The sequence below is a fragment of the Xiphias gladius genome, chromosome 8 (assembly GCF_016859285.1).
Source record: "Xiphias gladius isolate SHS-SW01 ecotype Sanya breed wild chromosome 8, ASM1685928v1, whole genome shotgun sequence".
NCBI classification, from domain to species: Eukaryota; Metazoa; Chordata; class Actinopteri; order Istiophoriformes; family Xiphiidae; genus Xiphias; species Xiphias gladius.
Genome location: NC_053407.1, coordinates 2,998,954 through 3,018,356, shown reverse-complemented (window position 1 = coordinate 3,018,356; position 19,403 = coordinate 2,998,954). Strand labels below are relative to the sequence as shown.

Sequence of the window (19,403 nt, the reverse complement as noted above, 5' to 3'; positions counted from 1 at the left end):
CATATTTATTAAACGTAGGTCATCATTCATGGGGTACATGGCCTCCTTCAATCATACCTTCAAATATAGAAAAAACTATTTTCAGTGCACGGGAATGAAAAGCGGCTGCAAGCACTGAATTTACCAACTATGAATCGATCCTTGTTTTTATTAACTCTTTGTACAACATCTGGGGTTTCTGTTTTGTCAACATGTTTACATGTCATGGTATTTCAAAAATAAAGCAGTTTTCCATTACCAGAAGAAAATCACCACGTTTGCTTTCTAATTAACCTTGTTCCAGTAATTTATATCTAACAGGTCATGATTCTTTCTAGTGTGTTCCATAGTGGTTTTCGTTGACTACAGACTACAGCATAGGCTATTTTAACTCATTAGCGTCATCTCCTTAGCTTCCCTCACCCCAGAGAGGAACACGTCTTAGCAAATTTCTTCTAAACTCCAGCACACAAAGGAACCATCACTCCAGTACCCGTCTCTCCTGGCCCTTACCTGTCTTTTCTTTCCCCTTTGTCATTACACTTATTTTTAGGCTTCTTGTTATACTTTAATTGAAATCACTCCTGTGCTTTGACACATAATGTCTGCATTGAGTATAGGTTTCGTGTGTGGTCCAGTCACCTTTCCCCCATTTCCCCCTCTCCCTTCCTGCAGTCGGGACAACTCCCCCAGCCTGAAAGAGATCAGAAATGGTTGCCAGCAACAGAATGACCGCAAACCCCCAATGCCGCTCCGCCTACTGCGCCCTGAGCCTCCTACGCTTCCTCCTGCCACCCTCCTCCCTCTCTCTGCCAACCCCAGTCCTCCTCAACCACCTGCCCTTGCCCCCTCAAACCCCACCCCATCCATCCCCATCTCCACAACTCCCTCGCTGCCCCTTTCCCCTCCTCCCTCTGTTGTCAATTCCAGCGAGATCCTGGTGGAGCTGGAGCGGAACAACAACTCGGCCAATGCCCGACGGAGGGGTGGGCCATCAGGTGGCGACAGCGAACCCAATCTCATCGACTGTCTGCTGGTCAGCCCAGCTGTCAACACTCTGTCCATCCAGCTGCCAGCACAGGCTGACCGAGTGCTGGGCTGCTTCGCTCTCATCCTTAAGATGCTGTGAGTTTACACATAAAACTGTCAGGGCTACTGAGTATTAAGGAACAGTCCAACTTTTTGGATAAACTTGTTTTCCCAGAGTCAAATAAGAAGATCAGTATCAGTATCAGTTTCAACTCGAGATACTATACAGAGATGAAATGGTGGGCTGGCAGTTTCCCCTGTTTCCAGTCTTTGTGCTAAGCTAGGCTTAAGATGTCCTGGGCCTACCGTATGCAGGACCCTCAAAAATTATATGAATATTACTCTTTTAATCCAACTCCACGTAAGACAACACACAAGGTGATTTCCCAAAATGTCAGACTATACCTTTAACTAATGTTTCAGCTCTGTTGATTAATGGTGGTGCTGCTTCTCTGGCTCAACACTAGTACCCCCATGAAGTATAATGGACTCTAACCGATATGAGTATATAGGTCAAACATGATAGAAAGGAATAAAATAGAGATCCAACAGTAACATCCAGTGAGGACCTAATTTATAGTAATAATAGCCATAAATGCTTACATTGTTTTTGTTGGGGTTGAGAGCAAATCATCCTATATTAATAAATGTTAATGCACAGAGATTCACACCTGGATCACAGGAGATTTGTGGTCCAGAGACCAGTGATGTTTCAGAAAACGGCAGGATAGTCTTGTTTATACTGTTATAGACAGGTTTCCTGTTACAAAAAATTTAGTATGCATGCTCAACCAAACGGCAGAAAACGTATTCCTACAATGTCATGATAACCAACACAGTACATGGACATGTTCAGTATTTAAATATAAGGCAACAGTAAGAATGCTAACCCAGACTGCCCTGGTGCTGATTACAGTGTGAAAGTGGAGCAGCAGTTACGTGTGTGTGTCCTTCTGCCAGGGTGTAGGTACATTAACCAAACAGGATGGCCTAAAAAAAGATAGTGTCTGTGTGTTTATAGTGTTTGTAACAAAGCCAGTGTTACTTAACTTAAAGTACTGTGATGCTGCTCTAGCTTCTTTTAAATAGATGCTGCAGGTTTTCATCATCATTTTGCTGCTCATGTTTCAACTGCTTCTGTTTTTTTGTTCTCCAGCCACACGTATTAAGGTTACACCCTCCTCTTTACATTGTTACAATGACTCTCTTCATCTCTGTTTTGTTTCTTTTTCTTCACATGGCTGTCTGTGTCCGTTAGGTCAGACTACGATGACTGGAGACCTGCTCTGGCCAGCTTGCTGCAGCCTATCCCCTTCCCTAAAGAGTGAGTGATCACATATGCACACCTCAGCTCAAACTTATACCGTCAACCTCACTTCTGAAACAACACCTACACCCTTGGTCAGGAATCCTAATGTTGAGGCCTCAGCTGGCCTTTTAATTTTCCTGTGCACACAAAATAATTTTATTGTAGTACACAATACCCATACGACCCTAGTAGTAAAAGCAGCACATTAGCACAGCAGCAGCAGCAGCAGATTCAGTTCTCCTTTTGTGCCAACACAGGATGCGGTGAGGCACAGTATTTAGTGTAGGTTACCCACGTTTTGGCAGCGCTTAGAATCCAACACACAGTCACTGTAGTTACGTGTGAAACATGGAAAAAAATGGAGAAGCAAAAAAGCAGAAGAGAGAGAATCGGAGTTAGATTTCACAGGATTTCTTTCATTTGGTAGATGGAAATGTAAAGTATGTCATTCACTGTTCTCTTAGAAGAAGTTGTAGTAGTTGTTGAGGCTGTAAAAGTAGTATTAGCAGTATTTGTAGTAGTATAGTGTGTTTCACTTCAGGTTTTTTGTGCCTTCTGACAGTGTAAATGCTGTTTCAGGGAAGTGAGGAATAGAGCACTTCTGGTGCCAGTCCAAAAACAGCAGTGCAGCCATAACCATAATCAGTGTCATCTCTGTCCTACCCACAACCCCTTTCACCCCTTTCCCTTCCATCTCCCACCTTTCTCATTTTTTTCGACTCTATCACATCACTGTCTCCGGGGATGTGTACATCTTTCTAGCAGGGTCCTAATGGGGCCTGGCTGCTGACGTAGGTGAGGTACCTCACCACACCTCATGGGTGTCATGAACTGGAAGGGAGGCATATCTATCCCCAGAGAGCCCGTAATTGGCTATAAGCAGCCCCAAAGCCTTATTTGTAATTGGCTGGCTGATCCAGAGTTTCATTAGCTTTGACTGGTGGACAGCTTGTTGTTTTTACCAACACTGGGACACACCTGTTGCTCACCTGCGCCAGTGTTGCCTGGTTGATGGCTTCAGGCATCATTAAGAAAAGCAACAATACTCCCCAGCACCCTATAGCTGGAGATATAATGAGTCACATCAGTGAACACACAAATTTGCAATCACACACTGACATGCTCAGGTAACTTCATGCACACACATGCAGAACACTAGTTAACACGTAATATCTTGTTTGCTTAATTCAAACAAAAACTCAAGTTTTAAAAACACAATCTGCCATTTTACAGGGGTTATATACCAGGCTATTTCTTGGTGCCTCTTATCTAAATCTTTGCAAAACAGCAAATAAGAATATTTTCTAAATTTTCAAAAGATTGCTTTAATTAATAAAATGATGAAATTATATTTTTAAAAAACATCACAAATTAGGTCTGCGATGGAGCTGAATATGTATATTTCTCTTTCCTAGCTCATGTAGTAGCTCACACACAGCATAAATCTTTAGATTGAACTACTCCCTTTAACCTTCCTCATCCTTTGCTTTATCATTGCAAACACATTTTATGAGGCTGAACTTTGTGTGAACTCCAAAAGATTTTTAAAAAAATCCTAGTGGAGATCCTAAAATTTCCCCGAGACGACAAAAATGGCAAGTTAGCATGTGTTAAATTCTGAACTACTCCTGTACAACTTCAATTTTGATATTTTAGTTTGTACAACCATAGAAATGATCATGTCTTAAATCACACCACGTAAGCTCCATAAAATGTTGGACCCTGGTGATACACAAAACTGCATAAGAAGGAATTTAAGGGAAATTATCTAATTAAACAGATTTACATACAGGATTATTGATAATTTTGTAATTTTTTATCAGTTTTGAATGTCCATTTCTCTGATCTTATTTATATCCAGTATCACAACAGCTAACCTTTTACAGCTGGTACTAAAACATAATTCTAATTGATTCCCCACAGGGATCATTAAAATGCCATCTAAAGTAACAAACAATCCCTAGAAGTTCAAGTCTTGTGTACATGTGCTGAAAATGTCATAATGAGCTTTGTACTCCCTCTGAAACTTTTCTGAGTATGTTGACTGTATCCACCATTTATAAAGTAGCATTGTGCTACTTACAGTGACATCACTGTAAGAGGTAGCTTGAAGGGGAAATGCAACCAAAACATGTTAAACTGACCTCTAGAAATGCTTAGATATGCTATTAACATCAAATCTAAACTATATTGCTAGAAAAACATACATTAAATGAACGTTTCCACACAGTAACATACAGTATTTGCTTTATCATATTTCTCAGCCACAAGATTTTTACGGTTGTAATATCTCATATCTCTCTTTGTCTTCCCTCTCTCCAGGGCCCTTGCACATGCCAAATTCACAAAGTAAGTAACTCAGACATCATAAACTGTACTTCACAGACTGAGTTAGATTCCAGTTTGAAAACAACCTGACATTTGTTTCTTAATGTCTCAATATCTAAATAGGGAACTGAAATATGTTATTCAGAGGTTTGCGGAGGACCCGAGGCAGGAGGTGAGTGTGTTTGTGCATGTTTACCACTGTTTCAACCTTGTAGCAGTTTAAAAAAGTGTTTAGAGGAGATTTTTCCTGAGATTGATCAAATATCATCCGCGTGTGTGTGTGTGTGTGTGTGTGTGTGTGTGTGTGTGTGTGTGTGTGTGTGTGTGTGTGTGTGTGTGTGTGTGTGTGTGTGTGTGTGTGTGTGTGTGTGTGTGTGTGTGTGTGTGTGTGTGTGTTTGTTCCAGGTTCATTCCTGCCTACTAAGTGTGCGTTCAGGTAAAGATGGCTGGTTCCAGCTTTACAGTCCAGGAGGTATGGCCTGTGACGACGATGGAGAGCTGTTTGCCAGTATGGTGAGTGTACGGACACATACAACCTACCTGACCTATTATTTTATTTGTGCTAATTAATGCGTAGTTGTAGTTGTGGTTGCTAAAAAATGACCCCTCCCCCCTTTTCTCTCCTTCAGGTTCATATCTTGATGGGCTCCTGCTATAAGACCAAGAAGTTCCTCCTCTCTCTGGCTGAAAACAAGCTGGGTCCCTGCATGCTGCTGGCACTACGTGGAAACCAAACCATGGTGGAGGTATGTCCATGTTTGTGTTTCTATTAATTCTTCTATGAATAAGTATTCTCTTTTATTCTTCATAATATCTCATGGCCTCTTGCATTAACATGTGGTAGTTTAGTTCATCATTTTGTATCATTGTTGTACCATTTGTTCTTGTTTTGTGTGAAGCCATTTGTTCTCACATTTTCTCACTTGTGAAGAAGTGTGTTATTATTACATGTAGAATAAAGTGTTGTTTACTAGTATATTTTTGAAGCAGCAATAGAAGTAGTAGATATATAGAAAGAGCAGTGATGGCTGTTATGGCTGTACTAACAATTATTTTCATGATCAATTAGACTGTGCAATATTTTCACAATTAATAAATTACTTGTTTGGTCTATATAATGTCAGAAACTAGGGAACAATGTCTGTCAGAAATGATTAGAGCTTCACTTGATGTCTGTAAACTGCTTGTTTCGTCCTACTAACACTCCAAAATCCAAAGATACTCCCTTTACTGTGCAAAGGGAGACATACTTTAAAGAACTGGTCAAACTCAAAGCAGCAAAGGCCAGATTACTTGTCCCTAGTATGAGTCAAGCTCCAAAAATGCTAGACCCGTAATTTCCCATAATGCAAGCAATAGCATTTTTGCTGGTTCCTCCCTGCATGTTTTTACACACATTTTTTTACAAACTTCACACCCCAATTTTGAAACACAGCCTTCTCTTATAAAAATTGTAGTCCTTAAGCTCAAGTCAAGGTAGCCCTGATGACATCACTATGACCTCATCACCTATGAATTCAGTGGAGCGCCCCTCTACAGTGTGTATGTGTTTCTATGTTTGTCCAGATCCTGTGCCTGATGCTGGAGTACAACATCATTGACAACAAAGACACCCAGCTTCAGATTATCTCCACCCTGGAGAGCACCCAGGTGGGCCTCCGCATGTACGAACAGCTCTGCGACCGACAGAGAGAACTCAAAGAACTGGTGAGTTACTGCTCCAACACACACACACACACACACACACGCACACACACACACACACACAGACACACACACAACTCACATTAGTCAGCAAGGTAATGTGTTTGGCATCTTGCAGTTCTAGTGAATCTGGACATCCTGTTCAAACTCATCCAACATTTCTGTCCTGGGCTCAGCTTGGTCAAGTGAAGGCCAAAGCAAAAAAAATCAATTCACTGGTTTCTTGTTACATACGATTTTGTTTCCTCAGTGGTGCATGTGACATAGTTACACCTTGGTCAATCCACAATTCCAACACACTTCTGACAGCAGCTGTTAAAGGCCCCAGAAGTTGAGAACCAAGCACGCACTGGATAACAGAACAAAGGGTAGACAAAAGGATAATAATACATCCTGTTCGATACCTAAACTCCTCCTGTACACATGTTGTACCATCCTTCAAAAAGGCACTGAACCCCGAATTGCTCCCTTCTAATGTGTATGAGCTAAAAATAAAAACATAAGTGTCTTTGGGCAAAAGGATCTACCAAATGATTGAAATGTAGTGTTCTCTTTGAGACACATAAGAAGAACCCTCTCCCCAACTATGGACATAAAAATATTAGGGTTTATCCCAAAAAGTACAGCAGCTTTGTTAGAATTTCAAGCTTTTTGTTTTACTTAAAACTATCATCTTTAACAGCTAATAACAACCAGGTGTACCAGCTGATTTCTGTCATAAGCCTAAACTGTATGTAAGATCGAACCTATAGTAAATACATGTCAATATCCAAAGCACCCAACATCAATTAAACGTTCACAGTTGCTTTGAAGCTTTTTTCATTCAACAAAGGTTATATCTATGGTAAATGCTTCTTTAAGAAGTAGCATGTCCCAGTATTTTCTTTGATCAATTATTTCTGTGGGGTTTTATTTTATTGTTCATAGATAAATATCATATTCAAGAGTTGTCTCCAACTTTGCTCCAGGTGTCTAGCCTGATTCAGCAGGAAGTTTGATAATATCAGTTAGATGTAAATTCATTAAGTGATGTTGAATATTTATGTTAAATTTTTACTTAAGTTTGAAATGAAGCGGCACCCAGGTTTGCCGGTAATCAGCATTACAACAAGGACTTTTATATACTACATACAGTATACTACATACTGTGTAAGATCTTTAGTAGGTATGAAATATGAAGTCTTCTTGCATTCCCATGTTGTTATGTCCTGAAACTCTTTCGAAATATTCTTCCTAATTTTTCACTAATTTGTTTTTTAGGGTTTGCTCTGGGATTTTTCCGTGACACTTAGTTTCATAGAGAGTCAACTGTACAGATGTCCTGCACAATACTTTTGCACTAAGGCCTTACTGGCACACTTACAGCCTGTCTGGTGACTTGAACAAGTTGTATCCCTCCCTTCAATTATTGTTACGTCCAGAAGGGCCACAGCTTACTGGATAATTCCTCTGTGTTGCACACTTCTGAGTAAACTCCAGTGCTTGGGTGTGAAAATTCCCGCAGCTCTTCTGGTCCTGAAATGCTGTAACAGTAAAGATCAGACCAGTAACAGTAACTGGCTCACAGCCAAGAGACTGTCTGAAGAACGTATTATTTCATATATATGTGGAGGTAGTCGAAGGAAACAACCACTGAACGTATATTCTGTGCACACTCAAGCATAAACAAACACAACTCTTACACCTAACACGTAAAGAAATATAAATGTTAAGCAGCTGTATGTATAAATTTGGAAAGGTTTTAATGTATTTATTACACCAGTATGTCCAGCACAGTCTTTATTTTCTATACGCTGCCTAAATTGCAGCCCCAAATTCATATAGGAGTACATTTTGGTGTTGAGGGTGCACTATACCTAAATCAGATGCCTTTAACAAAAATAGCTGTAAAAAAAAAAAACTTTGCAAAAACTCTTGGGAACATACATTTATGTCATGTAAGAAAATAACGAAACAACCTTACAGGAAACAACCATTTGGAAGTGTCCATGGATTCAAACATAAAGTGTTTGGTTATCCTTTTGCCTGATTAGATTTTTCTATCCATAAACACAAGCATGTAGTGAGGGAAAACATGTGGCACTGTGTTTAAAACATGGTATTATTCTATTTAAAAAATGAGGTGGGCAGTATTTCTTTAGAAACCTCATGTTCCTTTTCGTCAATATGATGTGAATGCAGCATGCCTGCAGCTGCTCACACACACCATCTGCTGTCTGAAAAGTTTCCTGCAAGGCCTTGAGTTCAGACGCCATCTTTTTTTCCCGTCTGTGTTAGCAAAGAAAAGGAGGCCCCACCCGACTGACTCTGCCGTCAAAGTCCACGGTGAGATTACAATGCCTTCACTGCTACACAGAAAAAGAGTTTTTTTTCTGTCCTGGCCAACAACAATTACAGAAGAAAGCATTGAAAATACTGAACTGCTTTTACTGTTTCAGTATTGAATGTTTTTCCTTAATATGCCATAGGATGCAGATCTGGCCCGCCTTTTGAGTTCAGGTTCTTTTGGGAATTTGGAGAACCTGAGCCTGGCCTTCACCAACGTCACCAGTGCCTGTGCTGAACAGCTCATCAAGCTGCCTTCACTCAAACAGCTCAACCTCTGGTCCACACAGGTATAAACAAACACAACAAAACAATACTTATACGACCACAGACAGCCACAGAAAGACACAAATAATGACAAGTGATCCAGTAGATGTATAATGTCTATAATGTCAAATGTATGCCCTTTTTTCTTTGTCTTTTTCACCCTTCAGTTTGGGGATGCAGGGTTGAGGTTGTTATCTGAGCATCTGGCCTGTCTTCAGGTGTTGAACCTGTGTGAGACTCCTGTCACTGATGCTGGTCTGCTGGCTCTCAGTTGTAAGAAACCACACACACAAAATGAATCATATTACTGTATTCTATAAAGAGTAGTTTTACTATGCAGAAACTGAGTTTTATGAGAATGAGCAATGTCAAGAAAGACTAGGAGTCAAGTGTTACAGTGACAAAAAAAGCAATAATACAAGGACAAACTCTGACTTAACATGTTAAATGTGTTGAGGTTGTAAAAGTTGTTTGTAAGTTGTTTGTGAGTGTGACCGTTAAATGTAGTTAACTTTAACTCTCTGCCTGCTTCAGCCATGAAGAGTCTGTGCAGTTTGAACATGAACAGCACCAAGCTCACAGCTGACACATATGAGGACCTCAAGGTAATACTTCAAAACAACTCATACCAACTGCAAATAGGTCATTTTTTTTATTTAAAAATGGACGTTAAAATGCCATGTGTAATGTAGAAGTTGTCGCTTATAGTGACATACCCAAAGATAATTATCACTTGACTGTGCAGTTCCCCTCAGATTTGCAGAGTGTTTTAGTGTCATTCAACTCATTGTTTTGGTTTTACAGCCCACAATGTTGTTTCAGTGTCATTGCTCTCATTAACCTCGTTTCCAGCAGCAGCAGGCAGCTGTTGTCACCTGTTATTTACCCATTAGTAAAACGCTGACAGACACGGTTAGAGCTAGCTGGTAAACATAATGGAGAATTTAGCAGCTAAACAAGAACAAGATATTTTTCAGCTAATGGAGAGTGAATATTGGCCTTACATTTATTAGGCAGTCATAAACCCTCCAAATTCTCTGCTAACTAACCAAAGCTGTGTGCACAACCGCATGCAGTATCTCAAAATTGCTGTCCAGATACCTCTTGGATACATTGGTGACTAGTTTGCTAGCTGATATATTGCAACATATATATAGTGGCATGAAAAAGTCTGTTAGTGTGAATAGTTAAATGAGTAGAAGATGAACTGATCATTAAAAGGCATAAAGTTAAAGATGAAATGTCCTTTTACACATTAGTGTATTATTTTTGTTTTGTACAATTTTAGAGTGAAAAGAGGTCACCATACAAACGTTTGGGCAACCCAAGAGATCTGAACTCTCAGATAACTTTTACCAAGGACTCAGACCTTAATGGGCTTGTTAGGGCTATGGCTTGTTCACAGTCATTGTTAGGAAAGGCCAAGTGATGCAAATTTCAAAGCTTTTTAATACCTGACTCCCCAAACCTTGTCCCAACAATCTGCAGCTATGGGCTCCTCTAAGCAGCTGCCTAGCACTCTGAAAAGTAAAATAATTGATTCCCACAAAACAGGAAAAGACTATAAGAAGATAGCAAAGTGTTTTCAGGTAGCAGTTTCCTCAGTTAGTAAAGTAATCAAGAAATGGCAGTTGAAGGGAACGGTGGAGGTCAAGTTCGGGTCTAGAAAACCGAGAGTACAGCTTGTAGGATTGCTGGAAAGGCAAATCAAAACCCTCATTTGACTGCAAAAGACCTTCAGGAAGATTTAGCAGACTCTGGAGTGATGGTGCACTGTTCTACTGTGCAACGACACCTGCACAAATATGACCTTCATGGAAGAGTCATCAGAAGAAAATCTTCCCTGCGTCCTCACCACAAAATTCAGCGTCAGAAGTTTGCAAAGGAAAATCTAAACAAGCCTGATGCATTTTGGAAACTAGTCCTGTGGACTGATGAAGTTAAAATAGAACTTTTTGGCTGCAATGAGCATGTTTGGAGAAAAATATTTGGTATGTTTGGAGAAAAATGGGTGCAGAATTTTGAGAACACCTCACCAACTGTTTAGCAGGGGGTGACCCACAAGTCCTGCTTTGGGACTTTTGTTGCAGCCAGTGGCGTTGGGAATATTTCACTGGTAGAGGGAAGAATGGATTCAATTAAACACCAATAAATTCTAGGAGCAAACATCACACTGTCTGTAAAAAAATATGCTGAAGATGAAAAGAGGATGGCTTCTACAACAGGATAATGATCCTAAACACATCTCAGAATCCACAATTGGACTACCACAAGAGGCTTAAGATGAAGGTTTTGCCATGATCCTCATAGTCCCTCAATGAAGAACTCAAAGACTCTTAGCTGCTACAAAAAGCATTTACAAGCTGTGACACTTGCCAAAGGTGGTGTTACCAAGTACTGACCATGCAAACTTTTGTTTCATGCTCTTTTCCCTTTTTTGTTATTTTGAAACTGTAAAATATGGAAATAAAAAAGTAATCTTGCTTAAAAAATAAAAAAAATGTTTCATCTTTAACTTTATGCCTTTTGGAAATCAATTCATCTTTTACTCTGATAGCTATTCACAGTAACAGAAATTTTTACTAGGGGTACCAAAACTTTTTCATTCCACTGTAAATAGGAGTGAGTAGTGGACTTTTAGTGGGACGTGACTAGCAGTTTCCCCCTGCTTAAAGCTTTGTGTTAAGATTTGTAATTAATATAAATCTCAATTATGATCAAACTCTGGGTGAGAGGAAAAAGAAGCATATTTTTTCTAAATGTCATTGAGCTTTCAAGCTGATAGTAAATGTATGTTTCAAAGTGTTGATGCAGTTTCCATTTTTCTGTGTCTTTTTCTGCAGGCCAAACTTCCCAACCTGAAAGATGTTGATGTTCGGTACACAGAGGCCTGGTGATCAACCGAGCTCACACACCCCTCATACATAACCAGACACACACATAAACATATGCACACATTGCACACAGGCTCAGATAAATAACATGAAATTGTGTGGAGATGTCATCTCCGTCATCACCATCATTAAATGAGGAACTCTGACAGCATCCCAGTGTGAGGATCACCTGATGTAACCAGAACATCTCTGACAAATGTATGTCAGAGGAGGAGCCTTCGTCAGCTTCAGACGTCAACCCCTGTAGTGATGCCATCACCAGGAAGGAACTGTCTAGTCAGTGTCAGCATCGCTTTTTTTCTAAGTGAAAAACCTTTATGGACCTCATTGCTCCCCTTACTTCTGTTCAAAAGACCTTGTTTTTACCAACATGATCAGAGGACGTGCAAGGACCTACTATATTGTGGCTATATTGGGACCCTTTTCTCTCTCTGCATTTATCCTTTGCCCTGTCTTTCATATATGGTCTCTCAGTTTCCATATTCAGTCTAAACCCAGCCATTGCCCTCCCACCTCTGTTTGTCCCTGTCATGAAAAACCCTGAATTGACCCCTTCCCCTCAGAGCCTTGCTCTCTTTTTCTCTCTCCTGCCCTCATGCAATGAAGGCTGGATACAGCAGGTCACATTCCAGTTCTTCTCTGATCTTATCGGCAATGTAGCTCTCCAAACAGACATGTTGAAGTGTTAATCACTTCGGCCCTCACTCTCTGTGCTCTTTGGCTTCAGTTTTTAGGGTCAGATTCTGGCTTTTTCAAGTCTTTCATTGGGAAAATGAGGTGCTACCTCCCAGAAAAGAAGAGTTGCAAGACTGTACCTATTCCTCATATACAACACGTTCACACACAAAAATGAAAAAAAAAGAAGTTTTTATCAACTTGAATGAACATATTTTTCCAGACATCTGTGCTTTCATATATTGTGTGTTTCTATATAATACATGAAGATAATCCCCAGTAATGATATTTCAGATACATTTTGGGAGTCTGTAGGTTAAACAGCGATGGCAGCATTTGTTCTTTTTTCATTTGTTTTCAGTGTACATACTGATGATCTCCCATTAATATTTAATAGGACATTTGTGTAGCAGTAGTGGGGTGGTCTGTGACTGCCTAATATTTATAAGTTGTATCTTTAAAACCTCCTTTATTCTGTCTCTCCTGGATTTTGAAGTACACAGGCCCTGTTGTTTTGCAACATAAAACATGGGAAGCAAACCAAGAGGGTGGCCATACATGGATCTCTCTGTACCATGCCATTGTGGTGACGTTGACCTCTAAATTGGACAGCAGAAATTCTAAGGTGGACCTGTAAACAAGACCCATCACCAGCTGAGAGTTGTATATTTTCATATCCTCATATCCTTTTTTGGCTCTTTTGTATAGACGGTTGAAGACGGTTTGGAAAAGAAGAAATGACACTTGCCAAACATCTTCATTGAATTTAGTTTTTGTTTTGTGGACTTGTTTCATCAGGCCAACATAAGCGTGTTTTTGGTACTGATTGGTGCAAGTGGAACCTGTTGTAACCTGCCTGTGGAGAGACACCGACACTGTTCGTGTTCCAATCTCTGACCCCCTTGCTGAGTTTTGAGTTAGGGATCACAGTGCCTCTAGTGGAGCTGTGGGTCGACTAATGTTATCTTTTTATCAATTGTTAAACCTCCTGTTTTAAAGTGTTCTGCTGTCATAATATTATGCTGTAATACATGAATGACATTTTAAGGCTTAATGGATAAATAAATCTGATCAGATGATGAACCAAAATTACTGTACATACAATATTCTGTCACAATGGCCTATAAGGGACAAAAGACTGGAAAAAGGCACCTTTTGCCCATATCTGTCCATCTACATTCCCTCAAAATGTTGCCTGTTCATTGTGGCAACATTTCACGATGTGGTAACTGCCCTAACACTGCAACTATGTCAGAATCTCTTTCTCCTCTCCGTCTAGATGTGGTTTGGGTTGATTTGTCTTGTGTCAGCAACCCTAGAAAACACAAGGCAGGTCATATTTCCACCCTTACTTCAGACAGCTTTGCTCTGACTGAATCCATCCATTTTATTTATTTGTGTTGACCTCCAGAATGCTCCAGATGTTTGATGAATCAAGGCAGAGACTGCAGCAGAGGACAGGATGCCGTCCGCAATGAGATGCTTTGTTTCCTATTTATTGAGTGCCATAGCAGTTTTCTGTTTGGCCTGTGTATGGCCATCTTTGGGTCTGGCTTTTGGACTTTGTGGTCTCTAATATCCTGTATGATGTATATACAAGTGTATATAGTCATCTCCTCCTTTCCTCTCTTGAAACATTTTTGAATCCTTCATCCCTTTTCTCTATTTTTCTCAGCCTCCCTTCATAGGCAGGCTGTTGTTGCCTTCATCTTAATGTGTGTGGGGGTTTTTTTTCACACAGTGCACTGTAATCTAAAAAATTATGTTTTCAATGCATAATATCTTTTACATTTTCTGATGTCTTTGACTTGATTACTTTAATCAAACATTTTTTCCTGTGTTCTTGTTGTTTAGGTTATTTGCATGTACATGTTGCTGCATCATCTGGTATGTTTATTTTGTAATTTTGTTTTATAAAAGGTTTGAAATACAATATAGGGTCTGATCACTATCTCACTAAGGTTGAGGACTGAAATGGAGAGACGCCACCTAACTATTTTCTGATTGGTTGTTGGCAGGATCCAACCATGAGGCTTGACAGAGCCTGTTGGTTGAGGCAGTTGGGGTTTGATTGAAACTGATTTTCTAAAAATCCAATACTGGTACTTTTACACCGAAGCTGCCTCAAGCCGAGGTTTCATAATTTAAATTTCACTGTTTTCATATCAAAAAAATGCTAATATTTCTTGCTCACCCAGGAATTTTGTTTTAAGCCTGCCAGATAATCATATCAGAGGTGCACCATCTTGACTGGCCAATATCATTTTAAAATAAAGTTGTTGTTTCAACACATCAGGAAACTGATAGGTCAGTTTGACTTTAAACAGTTTTTTTTTAATATCTGATGTTTTTTTAAGTCTGAAGGTTTTAAAGGAATATTTCAACATTTTGGGAAACACGCTTCTCAGCTTTTTGATAAGTTAGATGAGAAGACTGATGCCATGTCATGTCTATCCATTTAATATGAAGCTTTCACCAGTATAGGCTTAGCTTAATTTAACACAAAGACTGGAAAGTAGTGGAAACAGCTAGTCTGGCATATTAGATCTCATTTGTTGAACACCTTAAGTTTTTGCTGGTTGCCTGACAACCTTGCAGTGATGACGAAACTCCATGAAGTCACTGCACCCAGGCAAGGAATAGTTTAGCACATAAACCCCCTAAAACCACAAGGTGTGACTTTTAAACATGAAGTAAAAAGAAGCAGATTTTGTTACTTTTGGATAGAGCCAGGCTAGCTATTTTCTTCATGTTAAGATAAGCTAACTGGCTGCTAATGTACAGACATGAGAAGTGGTAATGATCGTTTCATTTAACTCTCAGCATGATAGCAAAAAAGGATATTTCCCAAATTATCAAATGTTTCCTTTAAACAAGGTGGCTGTCTTGGGGACATCACTAGGTCATCCCACAGTTTTTAGGCCTTGCTGCCATTTGTGCAAACTGTGAGCTTGGGGACCAGCATGTTGAGATTATAATGGAGGGTTTTTGTATTACTGTATAACATCTGTTGGTTGAATTGAAAAATCTTTTCTGTTCTGTTATGTATCTGTATCCTGTGGAGCTCACTGTGCTTTGCTTTCCATTCCCATCCTGATTCCTCCCTCTTGTCTTTTATCTCTCTGATGTTTTTTTTATTCAACACAAACTGTAAAGAGTTTCTACCATGTCAAAGTTGTATACAGCTGTGCTCAAGTCTTAACAGTTGTTATGGAAGGAACAGGGTCAGATATGGCTCAGCCAAACAAATCTGACAGACTGAAAAAAACAAAAAAAACAACAACAACTCTATTTCCCATGATTCCTTGTAGTAAAATCTTTTTTGGCAGCTGGAAAAGGAGCACCCATCATGTTTCTCTCTCTTTTTCAGTTTTTCTCTGCATTGATCTGCTTCTCCTGCTAGGTTATTATTATTGCTGCTGCTGCTCTGTGGCTGTTGTAATAAAACTACAAAAGATCTTCAACAGGAAAAATAACAACTATGATGTTAAATAATTTCAATCAAAATAAATTGTCTGTGAATATGTTTCAGCTGTATGTGGTATGTTTTTTTTTTTTTTTTTTAAGTCTTCTTACAAGACAAACTTCATTGTAAAACTAAGTAATTATCTTTCATTAAAGTAATTATCTTTCATTAAAAGAGACATGTTAAACCTCATCTTCACTGAAACCAGTAATTATTACAGTACTTGTACAGTAATTCAACATTCAGCCACCCAATTCAGTTTTGTTTGTTGTAAACTTTAAGGTGCAAGAGATCTAAAATGCATCACATTTTTACACAATGCTCCTTGATGGTTCACTACACATTGAGCCATGCTCTAACAATATATCAGCGATGAATAAAGATTTTGTAGTAACACTCAACCCTGAAATGAAATACCCCTCATCACTTTGTTTTTGGGGTTGTGATTTGATTTTAATGTGGCATGGAAAATTCATGTCACAATAAAAAAAACAATTCATTTAGTTATGGAAAAAAAAGGCAAAATAATTGTCATATCATGTTTTTCATTTAATTATGTTAAATGCATACATAAAAAGCTCATACAAATTACAATGTGTATTGTATTTTACTTTATTTCTGTGTTTGAATTGTTTTCATTTAGGCATTTACAATCTTCCATACGCCTACCTCCACCTACAGATTATTTTAAGAGGTCAAAATAACTGATATTTAATTTTATATGGTCAGATAAACAATCTAGAATCATCTTAAAAACACAAGGACCAATGGTCTGGTGCCTGTGCGGTTCCTGACCTCAAGTTGTATTGTGGGGGCTTTTTTTAGTTGAGATCAATCTGCACCTAGCGGGATCCAGCCTCCAAATCCCAATGGCATGCCACTGAGGTATCTCTGATCAAACAACAGACTCCAAGACCTTCCATATACAGAATTGGTCGTGAGACCATTCTCTTTCAATTTGGAGATACAGTACTGAACTCATGAAATCTGGTTGAGAGATTTATAGGTATTTCATGCAAGACTCACAAAACTGTACCTATTTGGAATAATTATAATCTATTTACAGGTGACAAGACCTTTTTTCCTTTCATGGTTTACTTGTGGTATTACTTTTTCCAAACTCTTCACACAGTTCTCTTCATCGACATGAAGCTCAGCAAAACAGTAAATCTTACATCCAAAACTCACTGATGCAATCATAACACTATATACACATCTCAGGATCAACTCTGGTACAGAACACTGACAACATTTTTCTCCCTACAATAACACTTTGTTACTCATTACACAATGACCTAAAAAACATTAACAACAGGAAGCATTACAATATGAATCTTGGCATATACCAAGATTCCATGGAGCCCATAACAAAAAGAACACCCTACCAGCAGTAAAACATGGTGGAGGTTCTATCATGCTGTGGGGCTGCTTTGCTGCCTATGGTAATTTAGGCACTGAATTTATCATAGGAACGATGAAATCAGAAGATTACAGAGGCATGTTACAGCGAAATGTGTCACCCAGTGTCAGAAGACTAGGTTTGAGGCGAAGGTCTTTCAGCAGGACAACGACCCAAAACACATCCAGCAGCACAAAAGAATTGTTGAAAAGGAAAAGATGGACTGTTTTAAACTGGCCAGCAATGAGTCCTGACCTGAATCCCTTTGAAAACCTTTGGAGAGAGCTGAAATCTGCAATTGCAAAAAGGACTCCTGCAAACTTTAAAAGAGCTTGAACACATAGCAATGGAGAAGTGACGCTTAATCTGCAAAGAATGCTATTTCTTGGGTTTGCTGCCACAAAAAAGTCCATTAGACAGTTTGGTCTTTCCTGATTGTAACATACAGAATTACTGGCTTGGCACCTTCAGGAAAATTGTTCTTGAACCTTGAGTATCTCACTGCCAGGTGAAACAAGGCAAGTCAATATACTCTACAAGCATGAACTGAAATGGCTTTTACTATTGGGAGCATTGTGTTATAAGTTAATGTGTGGTAATGACCTTTCCTAATCCGTTATAACATGTATGTGCTTCAATGCTTGTATTGTCATTATTTATTGAGGCTACTCCCCCTTTCATTGTTTTTCCCTCCCCTCTTTTCTCCCACCTTTATTATATCCTTGTTTTTTTGTGTTTGGTTCCGTGAAAAGTTCAATAAAAAAAAACTGACATTCATTGAATTTTTGAAAGACAAAATGAAAAAGAGACAGGGTATAGTTACACCAAGCATTCTTTATTGACTCAATTCATAAGAAGGTCACAGAGGAATTATATGAAAGCTACAAACATCATCTCCCTTCATAAGTTGCTTATTTTCATTCATTTGACTTCACTTTCAAAGATAAAACAAACACTACCACACAGAGAAAATAATGTCACACTGGTGAAGCTACACAGCAAAAACAACTTTTCTACATCATCGAACTCACACAACAGCCTGTAGGCCGCGCTCCTTTATCAGGTTTTTTTCTTTTTTAACATTCATCAGCATTTGAAATTAGACATAAAAAAGGTAAATTCAACTCAACCTCCTGAACACCCTACAGTCCTGCACTGAAAATGTTGACTGCTTTTACAGTTAGCGGACACTCATCTTTAATTAAAAATAAATACCATCTAAGCATCAGTGTTGCAGTTTGATTACAGACTGAATGAGGAATTATTAAGCACTCCACTGGCTGTCTGTGGGGACCTCCCAGAGGAAATGTTAGACCCTTAAATCTAATCTGTCATAAAGGAGTTACACAATTATCTTTCCCTATTAATGGTTTCCTACATTTCCCAGAAGGCTTTTAGAGAAAGAACCCTGAGAATAATATTAGTATGTTCCAATATTTCCATATTTGTGAAAATATTGACAAAAATATAGATTTTTAAAATCTTAAATAAATAGAAAACTCTTTGTGGGAACAATGGATGCTTGTCATTTTTGGTATAAAAGTGAAGAAAAATGTCAAAATTGGAAAACTGAACTGCACAGATCACAAATCCTTCCACTGCTCAGACGTGGACAGGTGAGGTTCTGCTGGATCCTCACGAATAGAACTTACTGTTGTTTATCTTCTTTTCCTTTGTCCTGGGGCGCAACAAAATGAGAGTGGAAATAATTAGGGACTTCCCACATTTCAGTTCATTTCACCCCCCAAAACACACACACACACACACCCGGTGATTTTGAGGCTTACCTCTGTTTCTCGCTGGTGCTGAACTCTCTCATGAGGTGGTTGTGTTGTCGGGGGAGGGCGGACCGCTGAATGTTGGTGTGACTGTCATACAGGAAAGGTTCACTGCCGAGCTCAGCCTGCTTTTTCCTCAGCTGGCTGGAGGACGAGTATAGCTCCTCCTCTGCTTTCTGAATGACAAGAGTCGTGATCAAAGTAACAGTAATACCTCCATATTGATGTCAAACTGCAGATATGTGTAAAT

At 39.1% G+C, this 19,403-nt stretch overlaps 2 protein-coding genes across 5 annotated transcripts in view; one reads left to right on the top strand and one right to left on the bottom strand.

The window, feature by feature from the left end:
* Nucleotides 1-16,037, top strand: part of LOC120792808 (c-Maf inducing protein) — a 44,201-nt gene extending 28,164 nt beyond the window's left edge. Inside the window, exons 5-17 of the mRNA XM_040132165.1 lie at nucleotides 393-468; nucleotides 600-1,104; nucleotides 2,267-2,332; nucleotides 4,640-4,666; nucleotides 4,769-4,817; nucleotides 5,051-5,158; nucleotides 5,275-5,391; nucleotides 6,212-6,352; nucleotides 8,627-8,674; nucleotides 8,818-8,964; nucleotides 9,109-9,214; nucleotides 9,476-9,546; nucleotides 11,785-16,037. Of these exons, the coding sequence (XP_039988099.1) occupies nucleotides 393-468; nucleotides 600-1,104; nucleotides 2,267-2,332; nucleotides 4,640-4,666; nucleotides 4,769-4,817; nucleotides 5,051-5,158; nucleotides 5,275-5,391; nucleotides 6,212-6,352; nucleotides 8,627-8,674; nucleotides 8,818-8,964; nucleotides 9,109-9,214; nucleotides 9,476-9,546; nucleotides 11,785-11,838 (1,515 nt within the window). The 3' untranslated portion in view covers nucleotides 11,839-16,037. The remainder of the gene's footprint in view (nucleotides 1-392; nucleotides 469-599; nucleotides 1,105-2,266; nucleotides 2,333-4,639; nucleotides 4,667-4,768; nucleotides 4,818-5,050; nucleotides 5,159-5,274; nucleotides 5,392-6,211; nucleotides 6,353-8,626; nucleotides 8,675-8,817; nucleotides 8,965-9,108; nucleotides 9,215-9,475; nucleotides 9,547-11,784) is intronic.
* Nucleotides 16,038-18,515: 2,478 nt separating this feature from the next.
* LOC120793769 (1-phosphatidylinositol 4,5-bisphosphate phosphodiesterase gamma-2-like) overlaps nucleotides 18,516-19,403 on the bottom strand; it is a 61,953-nt gene continuing 61,065 nt past the window's right edge. For all 4 annotated transcript variants that reach the window (XM_040134143.1, XM_040134139.1, XM_040134140.1 and 1 more), the window contains 2 exons: nucleotides 19,163-19,329; nucleotides 18,516-19,053 (listed from right to left, as the gene is read on the bottom strand). In XM_040134143.1, the coding sequence (XP_039990077.1) occupies nucleotides 19,011-19,053; nucleotides 19,163-19,329 (210 nt within the window). In that variant the 3' untranslated portion in view covers nucleotides 18,516-19,010. The remainder of the gene's footprint in view (nucleotides 19,054-19,162; nucleotides 19,330-19,403) is intronic.